The sequence below is a fragment of the Sphaerulina musiva genome (genome assembly GCF_000320565.1).
Source record: "Sphaerulina musiva SO2202 unplaced genomic scaffold SEPMUscaffold_13, whole genome shotgun sequence".
Lineage (NCBI taxonomy): Eukaryota > Fungi > Ascomycota > Dothideomycetes > Mycosphaerellales > Mycosphaerellaceae > Sphaerulina > Sphaerulina musiva.
Genome location: NW_016017395.1, coordinates 651,387 through 673,434, shown reverse-complemented (window position 1 = coordinate 673,434; position 22,048 = coordinate 651,387). Strand labels below are relative to the sequence as shown.

The 22,048-nt window shown below is 52.6% G+C and overlaps 11 protein-coding genes across 11 annotated transcripts; 7 read left to right on the top strand and 4 right to left on the bottom strand.

The window, feature by feature from the left end:
* The first annotated feature begins 119 nt into the window (after window positions 1-119).
* SEPMUDRAFT_129118 (uncharacterized protein) lies at window positions 120-775 on the top strand. Its single transcript, XM_016902258.1, has 2 exons — window positions 120-432; window positions 503-775. Exons 1-2 carry the CDS (start codon window positions 427-429, stop codon window positions 695-697), a joined length of 201 nt encoding a protein of 66 aa, XP_016756267.1. The 5' UTR covers window positions 120-426; the 3' UTR covers window positions 698-775.
* Window positions 776-1,499: 724 nt separating this feature from the next.
* On the top strand, window positions 1,500-5,740 carry SEPMUDRAFT_152416 (uncharacterized protein). Its single transcript, XM_016907435.1, has 2 exons — window positions 1,500-1,948; window positions 2,054-5,740. The coding sequence occupies exon 2, from the start codon at window positions 2,434-2,436 to the stop codon at window positions 5,428-5,430; it is 2,997 nt and encodes a 998-aa protein (XP_016756266.1). The 5' UTR covers window positions 1,500-1,948; window positions 2,054-2,433; the 3' UTR covers window positions 5,431-5,740.
* Window positions 5,741-6,906: 1,166 nt separating this feature from the next.
* Window positions 6,907-7,946, top strand: SEPMUDRAFT_152415 (uncharacterized protein). Its single transcript, XM_016907434.1, has 2 exons — window positions 6,907-7,332; window positions 7,410-7,946. The coding sequence occupies exons 1-2, from the start codon at window positions 7,133-7,135 to the stop codon at window positions 7,753-7,755; spliced, it is 546 nt and encodes a 181-aa protein (XP_016756265.1). The 5' UTR covers window positions 6,907-7,132; the 3' UTR covers window positions 7,756-7,946.
* Window positions 7,947-8,127: 181 nt separating this feature from the next.
* SEPMUDRAFT_159656 (uncharacterized protein) lies at window positions 8,128-10,421 on the bottom strand (the record flags this gene model as incomplete). Its single annotated transcript, XM_016907863.1, has 4 exons — window positions 8,128-8,327; window positions 8,378-9,109; window positions 9,180-9,300; window positions 9,366-10,421. 4 exons carry the CDS (start codon window positions 10,419-10,421, stop codon window positions 8,128-8,130), a joined length of 2,109 nt encoding a protein of 702 aa, XP_016756264.1.
* An 87-nt stretch (window positions 10,422-10,508) lies between these two features.
* SEPMUDRAFT_129114 (uncharacterized protein) lies at window positions 10,509-11,195 on the top strand. The gene is made up of 2 exons (XM_016902257.1): window positions 10,509-10,740; window positions 10,795-11,195. Exon 2 carries the CDS (start codon window positions 10,826-10,828, stop codon window positions 10,997-10,999), a length of 174 nt encoding a protein of 57 aa, XP_016756263.1. The 5' UTR covers window positions 10,509-10,740; window positions 10,795-10,825; the 3' UTR covers window positions 11,000-11,195.
* A 1,628-nt stretch (window positions 11,196-12,823) lies between these two features.
* On the top strand, window positions 12,824-14,080 carry SEPMUDRAFT_152414 (uncharacterized protein). Its single transcript, XM_016907433.1, has 2 exons — window positions 12,824-13,745; window positions 13,831-14,080. The coding sequence occupies exon 1, from the start codon at window positions 12,834-12,836 to the stop codon at window positions 13,743-13,745; it is 912 nt and encodes a 303-aa protein (XP_016756262.1). The 5' UTR covers window positions 12,824-12,833; the 3' UTR covers window positions 13,831-14,080.
* Window positions 14,081-14,563: 483 nt separating this feature from the next.
* On the top strand, window positions 14,564-15,693 carry SEPMUDRAFT_159654 (SURF1-domain-containing protein; the record flags this gene model as incomplete). The annotated part of the gene is made up of 1 exon (XM_016907862.1): window positions 14,564-15,693. One exon carries the CDS (start codon window positions 14,564-14,566, stop codon window positions 15,587-15,589), a length of 1,026 nt encoding a protein of 341 aa, XP_016756261.1. The 3' UTR covers window positions 15,590-15,693.
* A 354-nt stretch (window positions 15,694-16,047) lies between these two features.
* SEPMUDRAFT_152413 (uncharacterized protein) lies at window positions 16,048-17,876 on the bottom strand. Its single transcript, XM_016907432.1, has 2 exons — window positions 17,364-17,876; window positions 16,048-17,299 (listed from the first exon to the last, which is right to left on the bottom strand). Exons 1-2 carry the CDS (start codon window positions 17,857-17,859, stop codon window positions 16,257-16,259), a joined length of 1,539 nt encoding a protein of 512 aa, XP_016756260.1. The 5' UTR covers window positions 17,860-17,876; the 3' UTR covers window positions 16,048-16,256.
* Window positions 17,877-18,019: 143 nt separating this feature from the next.
* Window positions 18,020-18,921, bottom strand: SEPMUDRAFT_152411 (60S ribosomal protein L21-A). The gene is made up of 3 exons (XM_016907431.1): window positions 18,834-18,921; window positions 18,637-18,752; window positions 18,020-18,516 (listed from the first exon to the last, which is right to left on the bottom strand). Exons 1-3 carry the CDS (start codon window positions 18,871-18,873, stop codon window positions 18,190-18,192), a joined length of 483 nt encoding a protein of 160 aa, XP_016756259.1. The 5' UTR covers window positions 18,874-18,921; the 3' UTR covers window positions 18,020-18,189.
* Window positions 18,922-19,042: 121 nt separating this feature from the next.
* Window positions 19,043-20,319, top strand: SEPMUDRAFT_152410 (40S ribosomal protein S9). Its single transcript, XM_016907430.1, has 5 exons — window positions 19,043-19,098; window positions 19,401-19,457; window positions 19,532-19,630; window positions 19,689-19,922; window positions 19,976-20,319. The coding sequence occupies exons 1-5, from the start codon at window positions 19,091-19,093 to the stop codon at window positions 20,157-20,159; spliced, it is 582 nt and encodes a 193-aa protein (XP_016756258.1). The 5' UTR covers window positions 19,043-19,090; the 3' UTR covers window positions 20,160-20,319.
* A 410-nt stretch (window positions 20,320-20,729) lies between these two features.
* On the bottom strand, window positions 20,730-22,004 carry SEPMUDRAFT_112166 (uncharacterized protein; the record flags this gene model as incomplete). The annotated part of the gene is made up of 6 exons (XM_016900958.1): window positions 20,730-20,837; window positions 20,875-20,950; window positions 21,059-21,090; window positions 21,121-21,192; window positions 21,247-21,264; window positions 21,735-22,004. The coding sequence occupies 6 exons, from the start codon at window positions 22,002-22,004 to the stop codon at window positions 20,730-20,732; spliced, it is 576 nt and encodes a 191-aa protein (XP_016756257.1).
* Window positions 22,005-22,048: the final 44 nt, after the last annotated feature.

The following is a 22,048-nucleotide window of genomic DNA, read 5'->3' as shown; positions in this document are numbered from 1 at the left end:
CAATACCATCGGGTCAAGATGACAAGAGCATGTGTACAATGAATTTCACCTGGTTGGACATTCTCTTTTTCGGAAAGTTCATGCATGGTGTAATCCATATTCGCGTAAGTCAGTGCTGTGTTGTTATCGCTGGGTTTTGTGTTGTTGTCCAAGACCAAACCGAGTTACGTTGAATGTAAGAGGTACATGTACTGTAGTGTTTGTGAATAAACAAAAGCCCGACTCTTGCTAGGTCGTGTTACTATCTGATCTCCATAAGTAGAAGGCGTTGTCGCGAAGCTGCGTCTCGTGGCAAAGTCAGTCCTTCCTCGAAAGTCAGTGTTAATAGTTCATCGCGAGGCTCCAAAGGTAATCTTGAACTATGGCCTCGTCGAACTTTCCCGCGGTGGTGAAGAGTGCTTGACAGGATTAGTCGGTTAGGTAGGAATGAATCTGCGAAAGCCGTTCATTCCATTGTAAATCTTGTTGTTGCTTCGTCCATTGCACTGGAGCATTCACTCACTTCAGTTGGAGACAAATCGCCCATCGTGAACTCTCTCAGCACCGCGCAAACGCGTCCCGACTCCCGCTACAGGTATGGAAGAAGACGCACGTGGTGGTCATCGGTTCTCGAGAGTACATGTACTTCGGTTTCAGGCTAGGAGGTATGCTCGGAGAGGAGGCGATAAGCTGCAAAGTCAATCTAAACAAACATTAAACAAACATTGTTTCCAAGTACATGTTCCTGGACGGATGAGCGTTGACTCTGTTGACTCCGTTGACAAGTCCACGTCGAAGGATGCCGCGGAGTGTCGCGGAGCGGCAACAGTGTCTCGCACCTTGAGATTGCGCGATCCCTCTCATCATATCTATGTAGTAGTGCAGTGCCTGTCAATTAATACCAAACTGCGAACCGCTGCATTAGGCCGTGGTCCGCTGTGCCCCGGTGGCGGAACAGAAGGGAGTTGATGATATAAAGTAGTGTCCCACGGTGCCAATATCGAAGATACCCCGGCCCATAGTCCTAACTCATCCTGGCAAATCCGGAATCCACAGCTCGAGGCACAAACGCCACAGAATGGAGCATTTAGCCAAGGTCGTTTCAGAAATGGATGTTCGGCTGCGTGCTGTATGTACTGTAGATTATGGGGCTGCAGCTGCATTTGGTCTGCACAAAATTCACGGGAGCATTCAGTCCATCCAAACTGTTGCGTAGAGGGATCACGAGTGCAGAAGCAGTAGTAGTAATACTGTAATACACCGTGTTTGAGATGTAATGATCACGATGTTGGAGTGAGGGATTGCGGCCGGCCTACCTCCTAAGTATAGCAAGGGAGAGCAGAAAAAATAGCACTAAATCATGTCCCCCCCGCCAGCGCACGGGTCGCGTTGTGCTTAAACCTTCCTATGCACAAGGTTTCATGGAGTTTCCAGAAACATACGCGAGCGTAGCGTGCGATAGCAAGAGGATGTTAACCATCCGTATGATTTCTCTCTTCCTTGTTCCGGGGCACGATGCGCATCCATCGTACTCAGAACAGCCTGGGAGGCTGGCAGCAGCTGCCGGCTTTTCTGCTTCGGCAGCCTCGCTTTCCATACGGTAGTCATCTTCTTCTTCTCCTCCTCCTCCTCTTGTTTTTGCTTTTGAGGCGCGAGACTGCGTCAGCCCTGCTGCTTTCTGCCACCACTTCCGTTTGAGGTGCGCGGGAACGTTTCGAAGACTCGACAGCACGCGCGAGTGAAGTGCTGCCCGGCCGTGTGGCTGTTTGCGAGACGAGGGCAGCGTTGGACGCAGGGTGAAGCCACGGTCCTCGACAATCTGCTGTCCCGGCCAAGGCTACACTACCTCCTACAGACTCGCTGTCGATATCATCACCTCCAACGTGCCGGACCTTACCTTCGTAGCGGCGACCCGCTGATCTGGTATCCAGCGAGCGTCGTTGACCTTGTTTTTTTTTCTCGTCCTCTGGTGAGTTCCTGGCTGGGCTGGCTGGCTGGCTGGCTGGCGGGTGGTGGTCGGCGAGGGCGGCGGCGGCAGAAGAGCTGCAGCAACAACGGCTGACTGCAGAAACAGGGCAGGACAGCCACTCATTCAGCAACACCCACACTCGTTTGTACCACTGAAAACCACGCGCGCACCGCACGACGAGCCCACTCCGCTGGACCAGTGACGAATTTCCCTTGCGCAACAGCGTGCACCAAACGCAGGAGACGGCCCTCATCCATCGCACATCGCCATCCGCAAGGTAGAACACGGCAGCGTGCCTGCAGCTGCGCGAGCGCTGTGCGCAGCATCCATTGGAGCGACGACGTGGACCAGGACACATCCAGCCCCAACGAAGAAGGTCTACAGCAGCCAACGCTACGAACACGCCATCCGGACCTGCATATAGGCATTGTGAAGATCCATTGTTCGTGCGCAGCCACCGCCGCTTCCCTTGACCACACGTCTCGATGAGCCGACCTTACTACGACCAAGGGTATGGAGGAGGCATACCCGAACCTCATTCTTCTGACGAGACCGCACGACAACGACAGAACATTCATCCTTCCAGTCGCATTCCTCGGCCAGGGTTGACCCCAGACCGCATCCGTGGCTCTCCAGTCATGGTTCCTAACTTCTCTTCTGCTTCGCCCATGCACAGCCCGAGAAGATCCCCAGCTCATCAGCCGTACCCTCCTACAGCTCAGTCGACACGACAGACTCCAGAGCATCAACTGTATGACAGCAACCCGTACGAGTATCAAGAAGATTACGGCCAGAATGATCAATGGCCATTGCACGCCCAGTCTCCCGCGCGAGCCACTCAAGATCCCACTAACAGCTCTCGAATGACCCCTCGACGACCTGCGCGGCCAGATGAGGCTCCTCGGCAACTGGACTATCGTCAACACGATCGCGACCCTCCTCGACACATGCCTCCTATGATGCCGACAAATCGCCAACCCTATCATGGACACCCACCTTCACATCACGGCAATGGACAGTGGACGGGAGAAGGATATAGCTACGCCCCACCTCCCAACTACCCACTACCTAATAGGCCTTTGCCGCCTGATGCCGCAACGTCGACCGCGAATTTCTCTGCTCTACCTGCATATCCTCCGCCACAGGTCCCGCAGCAAGCGGCCTACCAGGCACAGGAAAACCGTCGACCACCTCTTGGTCCTCCCCCATCTGCGCGTCGAGGACCACCTTCCTATTACCCACAGGTTGGGCCCGTGCATCCCATTCTAGAAGAAACCGACAGCATGCGTGGAAGTATGCGCACCGGTAGTGTCAATACGGGTGGACGCGACAGCAAAACATCTTTCGCCAGCAGCAATGCTATCCCCATCGGCATCTCTCAGACACACCTCGAGCGCGGCAGAGAGGTGAAATACCAACCCGTCCAGCGACCAGCGCCGCTTTCTGATACCGAAGACGAGGAGGAGGATTACGATGACTCTCCCACGGAACCTGCCATTGCTCGCGGAGAGATCAGAACGCCGGACTACATGCATCGTCACGACCAGGCCAGTCCCGAACATGGAATCGTGCGACAGGCGAGTCTTGGCAAGCGCAGTAAGCCTACCTTGACTACTGTCAAAAGCTCCGATCAGGTCAGAAGGAGTGGTGGCGAGGCCAAGAGCAGTCTCGCAGGACTTCCTAGCCAACAGCAAAGTAGCACGCGAGCCGAGCCTCCCGCATTTGATATTTCTGAGCGTACCGAGAGAGCGAGAGCGTTAGCGCAGGAGATGTTGGAAGGACAGGCACAACCGGGTGCGTCCAGCGTGCAGCAGCAACAATATGCCGACAGTGACCAACAACAGCCGAGTACGACAGCTGCAGTGACAGGTGCCACCGCATCGTACATGCAAGAGACTCCTTTGGACCAGAAGTCCACCAAACCGACCCCAGAGGAGGCCTTTCGTTCGGGCAGTGCCTTACTCGACGCTTCGTCTGACTCCGAGAGCAACAGCAATGCCAGTCTCCATATCAGGCGACAACGCTCCCGAGAGCTTCTTGGAGCCGAGTTGGCAAATCAACTCCATCCACAGCGTTCAACAGCACGCTCACCACTTGCCCCTGCAGTGGACCCCCGCGTCGAGTCTATTATTGGCAGTCTCGAAAAGGGTGGTGCTATTAGTGCAGCTGAGGCGGAAGAGCTTAAGCAGCCGATGGGCGGCATGTCTGAACGTGCGGGCAAGCGTAGGCCGCCTCGCCTCAACGTGGATGCAGTCAAGGAGGCCGAAGCGCGAGGATCACTGACCAGCTTATCGGACCTCATCCGAAGAGCCACTAAACTGGCCTCGAATCTGGATCGTGGCAAGACTGCCAGTAGAATGGGCATGAATTGGATAGATGGCGCGGGAGCAGACGAGAAGAAACATCGGTCCGGCAGCATGTCCGACATCCTGTCCGCCTTCCCACCGCCTGCTCTCGCGACTTCACCAGGTTCTCGAAACGGCTTCAGACGCAGTCTGGCCAACTGGTCGGTGAAGGGAGACAGACACTCCGCATTGCCCAGCGATAGTGACGCTGGCGCAATCAAGCGAAGAAGATGTTGCGGCATGCCTCTGTGGGTTCTCGTCTGCCTCATCGTGCTGCTGATCTTGCTCGTGGCCGCCGCTGTCGTTGTACCGGTCGTGCTCATCGTGCTGCCCAGGCAGGAAGATGCCGTTGTATCAAAGGTTGGGACCTGCGCCGCGAAGCTTGTTTGTGCGAACGGAGGAACTAACATCCTCGGCAGTAATGGCATCTGCGAGTGTCTTTGTGTCAATGGATACACTGGCTCGACGTGCGCGACATACCAACAGTCTGGCTGCAGCTCCATCAGTGCTGGTCCCTCCAGCAATGCGACCATCGGCGAATCCTTACCACGACTGCTCTCCAGCGCCGCTTCCACCTTCAGCATCCCCCTCGATACCCAGGAGCTTTTGGGATTGTTCTCCTCTGCCGATATGAGTTGCAACGTGCAGAATCAACTCGTCACGTTCAATGGCCAGAGCACGAGGCGATGGCTCGTACCAAGTTCGGAGGTCCGAGCGCCTTCATTCAATGGTATTGTTACTGCGAGAGAAGATTCGAGCAGCAGCTCTCCAGCTACGGACGACGCCAGTCTCAACGCACCCAGCACTCCCTCCGCCCTCTCCGCCCCTACACCAGCGACATCAGCGACATCCACCACCACTACAACGACAGCTGCAGGGGACGTGAACAGCAAAACCCTCGACTTCGCACGAGTTGCGGTCCTCTACATTTTCCAAACTTCGCGCGTGCTTCACATCGCCGCCGACGCACAAGATAATCTGCAATCGTACTTCCGCTCGGGCGATACAACAGACCAACAGCCAGCGAGTGCCAACAACATCACGCTCGGCAGTGGATACGTAGCTGACTTGACCACATTCAGCTTGATCACCAGCAATGGCACCACCGTTGGGAGGCGTCCGATACGGCGACTTTGACTTTGAGACGGGCACCAAGTTGAGCGCCTACCATGTGACGAAGGAAAAAACCAAGACGTGGTTCAAGAAGGTGTGGAGGGCGGTCTCACTGCAATGGCGGTGGATGGTGGCAACCTGGCCATTCAAAATACGAATGTACTTTCGGTCCTTTGGCCAAACGAGCCAGGGCCTCGGCACGCCAGTCAACGCGAAATGAGAAACGAGCGACGATTTGGGAGAGAAGGATGGCGGGGCGCTCTAATGGGGCATGGCACTTTGTACGTGGGAAAGTAGTCGAGACAGATAGGCACAAATGAAGGATGAGAAGCCGGCCATTTGTCTCACGTGATCTCAATGCCCTCTCGAAGACAGGATGCTTCTTGCGGGTTCCACGAGCCAGGGCACCAAAGGCAGGCAGGCATGGGTGACACAATTGCAGTGAACAACAGAGTTGGACCTGGCTGGTGACTAACCTCTCATAGCACGGGCGCTAACAACATAACGGATCAGATGATGAGGTGCGTGAAGCGAAGAGGGAAGAGGAAAGAGGTGGAGGAAAGCCAAGTAAGTACAGACAAAACACCACCCACCTCTCCCGCGAGGGTCAGGAGGTCAGGAGGTTGGAAGGTAGAGAGTTCCATGGGGCACCAGGTACGTGCGATTTTTTTTTCTTTTCCGACAGAATAGAATACCTAGGCGGTTTGGATAGCTAGGTAGGTTGGAGGATAAGGGAGTGAGTGAGGGAGGACCAAGGCGCTGTACTAACAATAACTACCTTACCTGTACACAAGACGACTAATGCAGGTATGGTAAGGTAAGGGACGGGACCTATCGAATGCGTGCGTTATTGCCAAGAGGGACGGTAGTGCGTACCTGTACTCACTATCTACCGTACTAGACCCATAGTGTGAAGTAGTTTGTGCGTGTGTGTATATGTATGCGTATGCGTGTGTGACTGACTACCTTAGGTACCATTCGAGGTATATTACACATATCACAGTAAGGTAAGTAAGATATCTAGTGCTATGTACCAAAGCAATAGTCTCCTGCGAAGTGTCTCTGATGCAACTTTTTTTTGCGGTGTGTAGTTAGTTGATCCTTTTTCGCTTGTCTGCACTAATAATAGTTCTAGGACTAAACCCAACTCACTGTAGATATAGCTATATATATATCCCCCGCGCAGATTCTCTCTCTGTTTGGGGAATTGTCTCCGCTCTTTTGGTGTCACTAAAGGTACAGTTTTAGAAAGAGGAGGGGGGGCGAAAAGGATTGGCATACATCACATCCAAGATTTTGGTACTACTGCGAGAAAGGGGACTTTTTTTTTGATGTCATGCATGAGCTTGACAGTTGGTTGGAGTGAGGTGTGTGTGACATGGAGAATAGGTACAGGTATGATATGTAGGGACAAAGAAGAAAAGTGGCGATGTAACATCGTCATGATGGAGTAGCTACTATACTCACTGTATGGCCTCCTTGTGGAGCCGAGAGGAAGTGATGGGGTACTGATCTGTACCTTGTCTATATAAGTATACCTACGTGTACCTATCTGAGCTTCCACTTCAACTCAAAAACTATCTTATCTCACAGGTCAGCTTACCGATATTCGAGAGAACTTTTTGTATTACAAAAGGACAACAACAACAAAGACAACATCACCACTACCAAGAACAAGAACAACAAGAAGAACAACAACGAGAAGAAAGAAAATAATAGAACAACCATGCTCTCCTCCAAACAGCTTCTCGCCTCCCTCGCCGCATTCGCAACCTCCTCCCAAGCCCTCTACTTCAACCTCGACCCCTTCATCGCCAGCGACGTCCGCGTACCCTCCGAATCCCACTACATCAGCTTCACCGTCTCCAACCCCGAAGCAGTGTTCGAACAAGGAGGTCCCTATCCTCGAAACTGCTCCATTAGCTGGTAAGTAAAACAAAAAAAAAGAAAAGAAAACCATACCCTCACCCACACCTACCTTTACTCACCCTCCAAAAAAACAGGACAACATCCCCCCCACCAACCTGCTGGACCCCCTGCCAATCCGACTCTCTCTCCCCAAGCTACTTCACGCGCGTCTCCCCCGACACATATCCCGGAGATTCCGCCTCCAAATTTATTCTCGAGATTGAAGAATATTTCGTGTACAAAAACAGTGCCAAATACAACGTGACAGTCGCCGTGGAAGAAACTCCTACGACGAATACGACGGGCCCGTTGTATCGCTGTTCGAGGGGTGGGCAGAGTACGATTTGTGGGTATTGGGGACAGCCGATGGGGTGGAATACGTCCGAGTTGACGGCGACGTATAGTGTGGCGCCGAGGGATGGGGTGTGTGGGGAGGCTTAGGGTTTTTTAGGTATGGATGCATGAGTGGTGAATTGCATATGTACGTACGGCAGAAGTACAACAGTAGTAGATGCATGTGACCTGCCTGAGGCACTCATAGAGGGCCCCCACAATAGGTAGGTGGGCAACAGTGGATGGAAAAGTAGAAATCGAAAGATTTTCGACTGCATGCGATGACTGTGGTTTACGACCATACAAGCCTCACACTGAGCGCCTTCTTCGCTCGCTGGCGAGGAGCTCCTCTCTAATCTTCACGGCCTCGTCGAACCCACTCGAGGACTACTCGCTGCGCGAGATACTTCGCAACACGCCAGAGTCCATCAGTGACCTCTCGGCTTGTGACCTCTCATTGTCCTTCTGGCCACAGATCTCCTAGTATCTCCCATAGCCATACCGACCCATGCCCATCGACATCGGGTGTCCTCCGGGACTGCCAATTGCATTCGGATCCAGAGGCGACAGGTTGCCGAATTGCAAATCTGCGCGATCGCGACGATATCTCGGATCACGACCAATACGAGCTGGGGGATGTCCCCAGTTGTGGTCGTAGAAACTGTGGTTCCCATTTGGTCCTAATCGTTGATCAGTACATGGTTCTGGCCCAGACAACAACTTTGCTCACCTCTGTCGACACACCAGTCTGGTGGCTGCGACCATCGACACCAGTAGTCATGGCGCTGCTGGGGCGGACCTTGCACGTGAGCAGCTAGGTTCTCATAGATGGGGATGAACAGTCGCGTAGTGGTCTCGTTGTAGCCGGACACGCCTTCTGGTGGGGACGATCTGCACCCACTTCCGATGGCCATCAGACGTTCCAAAGCATCGCTGTGTTGTGGTGGCTGCGGTGCACTCTTCATGATCATTTGGAACAGCTCCTCGTGGCGAGCGAACTTGCTGCCACCGGTCCACCAGTCGCGCAGTTCCTCGTCATAGCTCTTCCTCTTGAAGCCCTGGGCTGTATACATCATCATGTCAGGATGCCAGTATCCGTCGTGAAGTGCCTGAGCGAAGTCATTCATGTCTGGAACACTTCCAAAGGTGAACCCACTCGCTGTGTGGGCTCCGGGAAGTTGGGCATTCGGAACCGATCGCGCAGTCTCCCAGCTTGGATTCACATTCTGAAGGCCAGCTCGATTGTCCTCTTGTTGGGGTGTGGAAACGTAGGGGCTCACATATGTGCCAGACACTGCTGGTGGATTTGGATCGTAACGTTGCTGCTCATCGTGTCTGGAAGCCTGCATGGGATCGTGAAGCACTGTGCGAGCAATGTTTGCTTGGCTGAGGCTGCGTTTCGTGGCGATGTCGACAGTCTTGTGCAATTGATCGCGCAGGGCTTCGCGGGTGGGAGTCGAGTCTGGTAGTCAATCAGTGTACTTTCTACGCTCGACAAGACATGAGATGCCAAACCTGAAACTATCTCATACCGCCGCTCATGGATCGAAGAACCCTGCAGAGTGTTAGCAGGAGATCTCTACGAGCTTGCTGCAAGTCCAAACCTGGTGAGCAGCAACGCTTGTAGAGTTTGTGCCGAATCGAGACTTCCAACTGAAAGCGGCATTGCAATCACGCGTATCGGTGCAGAACGGGTCATCGTGTCTGGGCGGGCTTACTGGAATAAACGGCTGAGAGCGGGGGTCGGCTGGTGTCGGGCGTGATGGGACTTGCAAGAGCGGACGAGTGTTGAATCGTTCTTTTGGGGGGTCGGCGGCTGTCAGCCTCTTTGGGAATGACTCCAAAAGTGGCTCGGGCAGTGCTGACTTGATATTTTCCTGTCCAAAAGCGGACCCGGTTACAGTAGCCTCGCGCTGCTTAGCCAGGATGCGAAAGTATGCCAAAGTGTGCTGCTGGAGTTTCTGGTACGCGGTCTCGCCCTTCAGTCCTTCTCCCGCAAGCTGGCCCTCGGTTCTTTTGCGAATGTTGGAGAAATGTCCAATGTTATCCCATATCCAGTTCACAGATGACCACATATGCGCAGCGACATCGCCGTTCGGGTGCTGCACAAATTGCACCTGTCCGTTGATACTGCCAGGAAAGGTGCCTAGGAAGTCCGGTGATGGCAGCGCCTGCTTGAAGACTTCCAAAGTCTCGTTCTCGTCAAATGCGGCTTCTACGGTCTTTTGCCTCTCGATGACGGGCTTGTCGGTGTACGCGTTACCATCACCGACAGCTCTCATGCCGCGGGCACCACGTCTCGTCCATACCTGGAAGCCAGAATCGTCCTGTGAGTCGGCATCGAGCTCAGCGCCACCAACATTCGCAGTATTTTGGGTGATGGTGGTCTGCGAATCACTCGACAGTGAGCGCGAAAGGGAGTGGTCGCGAGAAGGTGCCGGATACTTGTTGACTCGCACTTCCACGGCACCCTCGCTGTCTTGGGCCCGCTGTGCTGCACGGTCGTGGGTGTCGAGAGGCTTCCCGGACGATTTGGCCACGCCGCGCGGGCGGAGAGCCTCCACGGGCGGCGGATGGTGCAGAGCGGCTTCGGCTTGCTGGATGCGCTCCTGCTGTCGGCGGAGCTTGCCCTGTGCAAGAGCCGCGGTGTTGACGGTGGAATCCACCATGTCCGTAGCCGACGACGCGATGACGGATGTCGGCGTGTCCGAAGCGGCTCCAAGGTCCGACGAGGAGTGCTGGGTGGTGTGCGAAGAAGTTCGTGGACGATCCATCGTCACTGTCGGAGTGCCCAGCGGCAGTCTGCTAGGGGGAACGTTTCTAGCCGCCACGATGCCACGCTTTGCCGGCATCTGGTCGACCGGGTTGTTATAGTGGAGGTTGTTGACGTGGAGCAGTTCGCCGGCAGAGTGTGTGGCGAGGGAGTTACATGTAGTCCGTTAACGTGTCTTACTCGCCGTCGTGCTCGCTGGCGAAGTTGCGCTGGAGGCACGTGCGGGAGCTAGTGACGGGAGCGACAGCCTATTCAGAGAGAATTGGGGACTTGCATGCTCCTTCGGTCGCGCGGGAGAAGCGACTCGAAGCTTCGGGGCTCTAGGTAGCATCGAAATTACTCGGGGGTCGAGTCGGAGTGGGAATACTACTTACACGCAGACAGGAAACTCACGACATGATCTCAATGGCCGCATGGTCCCATCTCGCGCGCGTTCTGTCCTTCCTCAGACTGCCACTGCCGCTGCCGCTGCTCCAATGTCACGATGATGTGCGCATCCGCATAAGGCAGATGAACACCTCAACCCGCCTTAGACAGCGCCGTGGAGTATTGATAGAGGGTTTGCGTCCCTCGCGATGACTTGCATCAAGAATACCTGTCCTGTATCCGCGACAACGGCATGCACTTTCAGCAGCTCATGGGAGAAAGGGCCATCGTCCGCCTGCTCAAAATGGTATGATAACCAGCTCGCATGGCATGAAACTTCGAGAAAAAGGTCTCTGGCTCATGATCTTGCAGCTTGGCAGCCTTCGAAATCTGATCTAGACGCCGACAATTTCCCCCCAGCTGGGCGCTGTTTCCGAGCAGGTCGGTTTGGTGGGATAGGTAGGTTTGATACCGTATTTGCAAAAATTTCAGCCTTCGATGATTCATGTGGCGGTGGACTCTCGCTCATATGCCACTATATTTCTGGATCATTCCCTTCAGCTTAGCATTCTCCTAAAGTCTGCTGCTCTTGGACCCATGAGACACAAAATCCGTTTTGATTGCATGATAGCGCCGTTTCACGGTGTCCCCACTACCTCGAAGACGGATTCCAATCTCTTTAAACCGTAGGCCTTCCTCGTCCCGGAGTCCTTTCCTGGTAGCCTACTCTTCGCCTGTCCATAGGCAACCATCACGCTCGGCGGTCGACTCGTGTACCCTGGCCAGATGACGCGTCATCAGCGTGTACACTGGTCTCTTCTCTCGACTCGCAAGCTGAACTCAGGTATAATCACTTTCCCTCAGCGCCTTCCATCGAGAGAGGTCATCTTGAGTGACCGTTGCCTTCGGTTGTTACCTGAGCGGAATCACCCCGCGATTAAAGAGCTGCTCTATGCGTAGTTGTACTTTTTCCAGAACAGTCCCGCTGCAGTTTCGTGCCAGCCACGCGGCAAATTTCCTCAGCAATCGCACGACGAGTGGCATGTTCACTCTTCAAGCGTATCATCAGCGCATTCTGAAGTTCGGAAAGGTTACGGCTGGGGGTCGACTGGGAAGTCTTTGTAGTCGCCGCTGGGCGTCGATTGTTCACAAGATGGTACCTCCGGCACACCACGGTCTGTGAGCGGCCAGTTTGGCGGCCAGTTTCTCAGAACGACGCACCGCTCTGTCGCGCTTCCGTATGAGCTCGTCCTCGGCCGCGGAAAAAAAAATTATGGCTGCTCGGCGCACATTTCCAATGAATTTCGCTGGTCTATCCGAGATCGCTGGCTGATCAGGACCTTGGCTTGGGGAAGGCACGGGAGGTTTGGTGATGCCTTTGCTTTTAGTAACCAGGTATCTGGTATAGGATTCTTGTATAATGTTCGGTATCCAGCTACAGCGAGGATTGCTATGTTAGGATAGCTATGTTGTAGTCTCCGAGCAGCAGCGACCGGAACGGCTCCTCGAGTGCTTAGCTTCGGATTCGAAATCGGCTTCATCGAGTCACTGGAGCACGACTAAGCCTCCAGAAGAGTGGTTACTGGTGCCGCGTATTTCGTTCCTCCAGGACCGCACAAATTATAGCAACCATAAGAAAGGGCACGACACAATGCTTGTATCCTGCCAGCTATTGGTTTCTAAATGCTACATACCTGACAGACTAAACCTGTGCGAAGTAGCCTAGACGGCCCCAGAAGTTCAGTAGCCAGCCACTGGTGCCTTCATATTCCCATCATCATATCCTTGTGCTATAGACGTGAAGTCGGGCGGCAAAGAAAACACGCTACCTTACCTATAAGGCTTAGCGCTTGTGAGTCTTGACTGGGTTATGATGGGTTATTGATCAAATGTTACGCCTCACTCTAGTCTCTTACCTCCTAGCTCCCATCTACTTCGGAGTCTCGGACTTTCTAGCCGAGAAACACTTCCATACACTCCAGACACTCCTCCAACATTGTGGTTCTGTCGCCATATAAGAGACCGAGTCCAGAGCCACGCCCTCATTATGTCTAAATCGCTCCCGAGCCGGATTGCAAGACTCTGGAAAGACTTTTCCACCGCCAGTGTTCCGACCTCTCTGGTAACGCGACCTCACGTCTCACACCTTGGACTGTTCTCGCTGGCGAGAAGGCACTCTTCCAGTAAGCTACCACGAATCGCAGACCAACAAGCAGTCCCTGCCACCAGTCCAAAATCGTCTTATTACGGGCGTAGATTTACTCCTCACGAAGACAGTGTCTTGCTGGAGAGACGCAAGCAAGGCCTGGCTTTCAAAGAGATAGGAGCAGAACTCAAAAAGGATGAGATGACGGTCTGTGCCAGGTATCGCGTCCTTGTTCTGTTATTCGGCATGAATGGTACCGTTCCGAGGAGAAAACGGAGGTACCGTGGCAGGTATTCAGCATCAGATGATGCCACTATCTTGAGAATGAAAGCAGAGGGATTCAAGTTTAGTGAGATCGCGAAAAAGCTCTCTATTTCCGGATCATACGATGCTAGGCAAATGCTAGGACGCTGGAGGGGGGTTGTACTGCGCGAAAGATTGTCGCCCGCATCATCTCCTGTTGCAAAGCCACGGAGAACGCGCTTGACAGATGAGGAGTTTGCGCGCATTCAGAAAATGAGAGGCGAAGGCGTGAAATGGAATGTGATAGCGGATTCTTGGGAGGAGCAACTTTCAGTGCCGACGCTGCGTAACCTATACCATGCCAGGCGATACGTCACTGCACAGACTTCTGCCGACGGACGTTCTGAAGCGCACCGGCGATGGTCTGCCGAAGATCTCGCTACTCTAATAGCCCTTCGCGATCAAGAAGGCCGCAGCTGGACCGAAATCTCGCAGCGGCTCAATCGTAGTAGAGTGGGAGTGCAGCAGAGATGGTTCAGGCTTAAGAAGGAGACAAAGACCACTCAATAGTAAGTAATACTATTTACTATCATCGAATTTTCCCATAGGTCTCTTGCAGCTTGACTCCGAAGTATTGATTGACCAAGAGGATTAGAGCACGACTCGAAGAAGTTCTAGTAATTAACGGAATCTTGCATTCATATCTTATTCGCCATCATCTTCCGAACCTACTCATCAAACACCCGAAAATGCCTACGCCAAGTCCCGCATCCATCAAACAGACTGGCTCTATAGCTGCTATCGTCTATACCTTATTAGTTACTGTTTTAGAAGCGATAGGTACCAACCAAGCTGGACCCCATCGAGAGCTATAGAGTTACTGGACGGACCTGGCTATACTGAACTGCTATAATGATATTGTCATCCTAATCATCGACTTTTTCAGTGCCGGTACTCCTAGTCTTTTGATCCAATGCCTAGCTGAGCATACTAGAGCGTGAAATGTTCACCAGCTTGAACTCTACCAGGTATAAAAACAAAGCCTAACGACTTGTGCATTATTCTGGTGACTGCGCTATAAGTCACACCATAAATGCCAGAGTCTACCTACTTCAGCCAGTAAGGTACATGTATTTATCAAGTCATGATTGGGGGCCAGGTAAGAGAACACTGCCTTCCGGTCCCGAACGGCATAAGTTACCTGGTAGTCTTGAGGTGCAAAAGTCTGTTGTTGATGTACATATACATGATTATGCCAGTTTGAGATGATGTGTTAATGGCTCGTAAAGACGAGGCTACCAGTCTCGGGAGCGCCAAGCCCGCGACCTGCAATCCATAGGTGGAAGGCGATCACTTCACTTTACCACACTCATCTCATATCGACCGACATGGACCGCTCACGCCTCGTATGGCGCTCACTTATTGCCGCTACGCCCGCGCGCACCCAGATTCGAGCTTCACAATGGATCTGCCATCGCTGCCTCCACCGCCAGACTCCCTCCCGTCGGCCAACGCCTTCCCAACTCCTACGCAACACTCGTCAAAAGGGTCAACGCCGCCACAATAGCAGCAACGCCAAACACGATCAACCCGGCGACGACCCGAACTTCGTCGGTTTAGCAGATACTCCTCCTGTCCTGATCCGCGCGGGCAGGAAACACAACCTCTACGGTCTAGCTTTCCTGGCCACAATTCCCATTACGGCGTTCATTCTCGGCTGTTGGCAGGTTCAGCGACTTTCATGGAAAACAGAGCTCATAGCACGTTTTGAAGATCGTCTCATTCGAGATCCTCTGCCATTGCCTCCGAGGATAGATCCGGATGCAATCAAGGATTTTGACTATCGACGTGTATACGCAAAAGGAAAGTTCGATCATAGGCGGGAGATGCTCATTGGACCGAGGATCATGGATGGAGAGGACGGATATCTCGTGATCACGCCATTGGTGAGAGACGGAGATAAAGGGAACACAATATTGGTATGCAGAGGTTGGATACCAAAGGATAAAGCGCCGCAGTCGAAGAGACCTGAGGGACTCGAAGATGGAGAAGTGGTAGTAAAGGGCCTGTTGAGAGAACCATGGAAGAAGAACATGTTCACTCCGGACAACGTGCCCGAAGAGGGAGTGTGGCATTTCCCAGATGTGGCACAAATGGCAGAGTGGAGTGGGAGCCAAGCCGTGTGGATCGAAGAGACCATGAAAAACGACTTGCTCGAGTCATATAGGAGGATGGAGAAGGGAATCCCGATCGGGCGACCTGCGGAGGTGAATTTGAGAAACAATCATACCCAGTATATCTTCACATGGTTCTCATTGAGTCTGGCGACCACGATCATGATGTGGATGGTCGTGAGAAAGCGGCCGGGAGGCGGTGCAAGGGCGGCGGGAAGGTCAGTGAGGAGGAACGGATGAAGAAAGTAAAGGGATCGCAGTGAGAGACGTGAAGCGTGAAGAGGTAAAATTCTTGGCTCGATCTATCATATCAGCAAGCCGATGCAATAACGAAGAATCCTTTTCTACGGTGCCGCCGATCATCTTTCAGGAGCCACATTTGTCGCCCACCCGCAGGTCTCTGTACTTCTCACATTCGCGCTGATATTCAAGCCCAACATCAGCACTCACCTTGTTGACAATGAGAAGAACACTTTCTTTCTCCTATCAATACCTTGTTTCCACACTCAATAAGCCCTTGGGCTTCCAGTGCAGTTGATACCTGGTTCATGTAGTGAGTCCAAGTTATGATCCTGCTAATAAATCCCCGGCATATCTGCTCGAGATCAACGAATTTGTGCGATTCGTCTCACAGGTCGCTATGATCCCCTAAAGCTAACTAGATGAGATGGGTCTGATTCTGGTTTGCGTGCGAATGGCTCGTATGCTGTTGCTGTTGTCATTGGCAGTACCTACCCACCTAACCTAGTTACCTGTATGTCCAGAAAAACAAAAGATGCAACTCAATGACTGTGCGACTCTCATCTCATCTATACTGGCCAGCCAGCCGGCCCCTCTCTTCTTTCTCCACTCAAGACTTATGCTTCTGCGTCGATGGACCCGAGTATACGACAATGATGATAGGTACTTAACCTCTTCCTGCACCTCTTCCTAGCACATCCCTCAGAGTGCTCATTCTACTCGCCATAGTACTCCCTCCCTGCGCCCTCATGTTACTCATGAGTGCCTCTTCCAACGCACTCTGCGTGACACTCGCGTCGTCCAAGTCTGAAAAACTACTTCCCATACTCGGACTTCCGCTGGCTTTGCTTTGCGGACTCAAACTCGCCACTTGCGCGCGATGACGAGGCGATAGAGGATGTGCTGCTGGTCCATGTCTCTTCGGTGCTGCTGCGGAGGAAGAGGAATCATATGAAGCTCTACGTCTCGAGACATTCGAAGAGGGACCAGGAAGAGCGGCAGCAGAGCTAGCTGAAGATTGAGATGAAGCGGTTGTGTTGGTGAGGGTGGGAAGGTCACGCTCTCGATCCCACTCTAATCGCGTTTTTGGAGTTCGATTTGTTGCTTTGGATGTTGCCGGTCCTGGTTGCACTGATGACATTTTCGGCGAGTTCTTCCTGAGCGTAGCAGCTGGATCAACAGGTTTGGAAGCTACTGCGGCGGCGAATGGCAAATGACCTCCATTTGAGCTCTCGTCGTCATCGTCATAATCACCAAGCTCTTCGTCGTCTCCCTCCGACGCTAGATCGGCGAGCGTAGGTTTGACCTTCCTGCTCGTAGGAGGTGGACGACGGAAAGCTTGACTTCGTGCTAGCGCCGAGGGAGGTTCATCTTCTGAATCTGAGCCCGAGTCGGAGTGGCCTCCTTGCTCGACTGCGTCTTCGTAGTATTCAGCTCTCGCAGTCGCGATGGACTCAGCAAAACTCGCGGGGCGTGGCTTTCTCGTTGATCCGCTCGAGCTTCGCAAACCTCTCGATCGTGGCTGCTGCATTCGCGATCCGGCCAGTTTACTCTGCGTCACTGTGGCTGAAGATGGGGTGCGCGACATGGGCGGCAGACCAGCTCGTGGCCCGTCAGTAATGGGAGAGCCGGGTTCCTCATTTCCGATAGGGTACGAAGGACTTCCACGTCTGACAGCTGTGGAGGTCGACCCTGATCGTAGTTTGGACTCTGTAGCCACATCAGCACTCCCGTACCTCGCAGACATACCGGTCAGCTCAGAGTTCAGGATTACCTCGACTTGCGGTCCTTTCCATTTTCACACCACCCACGGAGCTTCCTGTGCCGCTCCCAGTAGTGCCTTCACCTGCTGCGGCGCCACCAATTTTAGTGACTTGGCGTCGCATCCTCTCCATATGCCGTTCTGACAGCCATGCTGCTTGCATCAACAGAAAGTTAAGCTCAACATCAAATTCTTGGCTCAGCCCAGCCCAGTTCAAGTCTCCAGACTGCGACTTCGATATGAGTTTCCATAGTTGTCGATCTTTGGCAGCAGTCCAGTTGGTAGGTGCGGGATCTTGAAAATCGCCTCGAGCGAATGGAAGTCTGATGAACACAGTATAATGCGGTGTCGGCGCAGAAGAGAGAGCAGATGTGTCCGCTGGTGAACCAGGTCTTGATGATATTCTTGATGGTCTGGTCGATGATGCATCTGGTATGGGTGTTGCGTTAGATGACCCACGATTTCGAGCGTGGCTTGGCACAACTGCCGCTGATGACGACGGCGACATGAGTTCGTTGTTAGCTCGAAATCGACATGGTTGTGATGAAAAAGATGATGTTGGTGTTGAGGTGTTGACAGTTCCGCGAAGTGCAGGTGCATTGTTCGCCAAGATAGGTCACGTGGCTCTGTCAGCTTGTGAAACGGTGGCATATTGAGCAAGAACAGCTAGGAAATCAAGTATAAAGTGGTGTTCATGCATGTAGCTTCGTTTTGCTCACTATGGAGAATGGCAGAACCAACAGAAGGCATATCTTCTGCCGCCGCTGCTCTTCATTGCCTGGAGTATCATTTTCCATCCCATCACATGCGCCACGCCCAAAAAGAACAACAACAGCCTCTAGATCGTGGTCTCGTAGGCAATTGGAGTAACGTTCTCCGGCTTGTTGTCCTTGGCGCTAACAGTGCGAGCCTCACGGGGCTGAGCTGGCTGTCTCTTCAAGTGGACGTGCTCGCCAGTCTCCTTGGCGTGCCTCTGCTTTGCGGCGTTGGTCTTGACACGGGCCAAGAACTCGTCACGCGATCGAGAGTGCTTGACGTGCTCGACGCGGACGTTGATGCGCTTCTCGATGTAGCGGTTGCCGACCTGACGGTACAGAATGACACCGACAGCGGACTTGGTGACATTGTAGACAACACCAGTCTTACCGTGGTAGACTTTGTATGGCTGTTGAATGCGGGCGTTAGCCTCTCACCGCAAGGAGGCGCTTGTAGCGTGAGTCTGGAGAGCCAGAACACAGCGGCTACTAAGCTAATGTGTGTGTATCCATATTGATCATCCACCTACCATGCCCTTTTGAACAGCTCCGTTGGCCACGACATCGACGATATCTCCAACTCGGTAGGTCTTAAGGTACGTGCCGAGCGCAATCATACCCTTCTTCTTGAAGTCGCGAGAGAAGGCTGTTCAACAGTCTCTGTTAGCGAAGTTTCTGTCGCATTGCGCCACTACTTCTCTCTCCTTTCCACTGGCTGTGCACATACCATAGCGAGTACCAGCGCGGAGACCTGCGGCGTGACCCATCTTGTCGGTGGTAGGTGGTGTTAGAGGGAAGTGGTGGTGTTGTCGTTGGGCGTAGTCGTCTCAATCGCGTGTGTCGGCTTCACAAATTTGAGTATGAAAGATCGTGGGCTTGGCGCTCTTATTATGTCAGCACACTCGAATTCATGCCTCTATCTGTGCGCCCATTCGACTTCTCTTCTTCGACTGACAAGCACGAGTTGCCCGCACGACACCCAACATGGCTCCGTACGTACTTCCATTACAATTTCGACTGCAAAGAGGATGCAGTGGTTGCTGGAGTGGTCAGGTTGCATGCGCTCTGTGTGCGATGCGCCGTCCCAGAATGCCTGGTCTGCTCTTGGAAGAGGTGGAATTGAGGAGCATTAGATGCGTGGGCATCATCTGTGAATACCAGCAGAGAAGAGAGCAACAAGCGGACTGGTGGCGAGCACGCATGCAGCGCAGACTATGATCACCACACCGCAATCGCTGCATCACTGGTCGGGAGTATCATTTTACAAGATCACGATGTACTGACTGCTTCACAGAATCTCGTACTCCAAGACCTACAAGGTCCCACGTCGTCCCTTCGAGGCCGCTCGTCTGTGCGTATAGCCCATGATCAATGAGCCAGCTTCATGCTGCGCTGTATATCTGGTGTCTAATAATGGCTGCACAGTGACTCCGAATTGAAGATCGTCGGCGAGTACGGTCTGCGCAACAAGCGCGAGGTGTGGCGTGTCCAGCTCACCCTCTCCAAGATCCGACGTGCTGCCCGGTAATCCACCCTCTTCATAGCTTGAGCTCATATAGTATCCCGCTAACGCCGCATTCAGTCAGCTGCTCACCATGGATGAGAAGGACCCAAAGCGTCTCTTCGAAGGAAACGCCCTCATTCGCCGTCTGGTCCGTGTCGGTGTCTTGGACGAGTCCCGCATGAAGCTCGATTACGTCTTGGCCCTCAAGATTGAGGATTTCTTGGAGCGTCGCCTGCAGACTTGTGTCTACAAGCTCGGACTCGCCAAGTCCATCCACCACGCCCGTGTCCTGATCCGCCAGCGCCACATCCGGTGAGTACTGACGATCCAGCCACACGCTGCGCATATACTAACACCATGTCCAGCGTCGGCAAGCAGATCGTCAACGTCCCATCGTTCATCGTCCGTCTCGATTCCCAGAAGCACATCGACTTCGCCCTCACCTCGCCGTTCGGTGGAGGTCGTCCAGGTCGTGTCAGGAGAAAGAAGGCCAAGGCCGCTGAGAGCAAGGGTGACGGCGATGATGCCGGCGAGGAGGAGGAGGAGTAAATCATGCCTCGTCAGCCGTAGCCGAATTATCAAAAATTCACGATACCAATGGGAATGCAAGGACAAGGACGGCGTTCAGATAGTGCTGGGTCAAATGCACTTGCGGCACACAGTTAGCTGCCACTTTCAATCAAAACTGCTGAGTTCATGGTTCCCTGCAGATTTTCCATGTCCTCTTTCCTTGCACCTTTTCGCGGATCGTTGCAAACATGTATTGATCATGCTGTTAACGACGAGCAACACGCACCGCTATTGGCGACCTCGGTCAAACAACGTGCTCTGCTGCCCTGCTTCACAGCACATGCTTTCTAGAATCTACAACTTACCTTGCCACAGATCTTTTCCCTGTCCATCCGACATCTCCAGGTACAACATGCTCGATCGAGACCGGTCGAGACCGGAAACCCAACCAACCCTACCTCCTAGGACTACCTATCCGCAAACGCAATTGACAATGCCACCTTTTCGCCAATCAACATCTCCACCAGACCGACTACCCACAGCGTACCTAACTTTTTGAGCTGTGGCCACGGCCGACGCGCAATTTGCATCGACATCATTTTTACCCAGTTAGGTAGGTAGTGTGCCCATAGAAAGACAAAAGTCCACTGATGAGGAGATTTCAATTATAGCTGTCTTGATACGCAATTCTAGTCGTCTAGTAACCGTCGGGTTCGTCTACACACATACATACACACACACACATCTCTCTTACAAGTGCGGTCGGTCGGTCCTCCGAGGCATCTATCGGCAAGTTTGTAGAGTAGGTAATCTCTCTCTCTCTCTCTGTGCTATAAGGTTATATACATAAGCACACCTAACATAGCAAACTACTCCCCTTCTACTCCTACAGCAGATATACCTACCTAGGTAGGTATTCGAAAAAGGGAATTGCTTACCTCCTCCAACGATTAGGTAGAGTAGATAAGGTCTATCCGTCGTATCTCTAAACCAAAGCTACCAAAACTAAATCGATACGAATAAGAAAGACTAACTGACTGTACTCGTAGTCGTATTCGTCTATTCTATTCGTCTATTTGCTTTGTTTCAAAATTTTCGTATAATAGGTAGCTATATGTAAGCTTACCTTGCCTACCTTACCTACCTAGGAAAGGAAGTTTGTATACCCTACACAGTAGGTATTATTTCAAGACAGCTTTCCCCCCGCCCCTACCCCCCAAAAAAACCGAGCTGACTAGGAGATATAGTATAGATAAAGATGAAAAAAAAAAAAAAAAGAAAAAAAAAAAAAGAAAAAACGAGCGTTATATCCATTGTCATTCGTTGACCCTCGTATAACGAGGACGATTTGTACTCTCCGCAATTCCCCGCTGCAAAAAGAAAAAAAACGAATATATACTACCTAGGTAGACATCCCTCGTCATGTACAAAGAGAAAAGTCTTTGTAAAAACTTCCTTAGGTAGGAGGTTTCGGAACATCACATCCGTCCTTGCAGCACGAGATCTAAAAAAACCCCCCAAAAAATTCATTCGAGAATTAGCACAAGAGATCAAGCAAAAAAACAGAAATAAGAATAAAGAGCGCAAGCCCCAAAAAAACAAAACACAACATACAGCATAACTACACCCCCACCCCTGCCAACGATCACAAAACCACTCTTCTCGCGTATATCCGACCAAACACTCTGTAGGCGGACAAGCGAGATTGGACACCTTGCAGTCGGGATCTACAGCATTGTCGGGAAACTCGCAGATGACAGTGACGTTTGATTGAGTGTAGCAATTCGATACTGTTGCATGTGTGGGTTGAATAATGCCACTTGTTAGGATGAAGAGGAGCATGGTGGTGGTGGTGAGGGTGAGGGTTGAGAATGAGGTTGGCATCGTGGGTAGGTTTCGTGGTAAAGGTAAGGTAGGGTGTGCTCTTG

Bases quoted from the DNA above. Each gene is read 5' to 3' on its own strand.
- SEPMUDRAFT_152416 (XM_016907435.1), top strand. From the start codon at position 2,434: ATGAGCCGACCTTACTACGACCAAGGGTATGGAGGAGGCATACCCGAA.
- SEPMUDRAFT_152411 (XM_016907431.1), bottom strand. From the start codon at position 18,873: ATGGGTCACGCCGCAGGTCTCCGCGCTGGTACTCGCTATG. The intron at 18,753-18,833 runs GTATGTGCACAG...ACTGTTGAACAG, and splicing joins CCGCGCTGGTACTCGCTATG to CCTTCTCTCGCGACTTCAAG. The intron at 18,517-18,636 runs GTAGGTGGATGA...CGCATTCAACAG, and splicing joins GAGCTGTTCAAAAGGGCATG to CCATACAAAGTCTACCACGG.
- SEPMUDRAFT_152414 (XM_016907433.1), top strand. From the start codon at position 12,834: ATGTCTAAATCGCTCCCGAGCCGGATTGCAAGACTCTGGAAAGACTTT.
- SEPMUDRAFT_152415 (XM_016907434.1), top strand. From the start codon at position 7,133: ATGCTCTCCTCCAAACAGCTTCTCGCCTCCCTCGCCGCATTCGCAACC. The intron at 7,333-7,409 runs GTAAGTAAAACA...CCAAAAAAACAG, and splicing joins CGAAACTGCTCCATTAGCTG to GACAACATCCCCCCCACCAA.
- SEPMUDRAFT_152413 (XM_016907432.1), bottom strand. From the start codon at position 17,859: ATGTCGCCGTCGTCATCAGCGGCAGTTGTGCCAAGCCACGCTCGAAAT. The intron at 17,300-17,363 runs GTAATCCTGAAC...ATGTGGCTACAG, and splicing joins GGAAAGGACCGCAAGTCGAG to AGTCCAAACTACGATCAGGG.
- SEPMUDRAFT_152410 (XM_016907430.1), top strand. The intron at 19,458-19,531 runs GTGCGTATAGCC...ATGGCTGCACAG, and splicing joins CCCTTCGAGGCCGCTCGTCT to TGACTCCGAATTGAAGATCG. The intron at 19,631-19,688 runs GTAATCCACCCT...CGCCGCATTCAG, and splicing joins AAGATCCGACGTGCTGCCCG to TCAGCTGCTCACCATGGATG.
- SEPMUDRAFT_129114 (XM_016902257.1), top strand. From the start codon at position 10,826: ATGGCCGCATGGTCCCATCTCGCGCGCGTTCTGTCCTTCCTCAGACTG.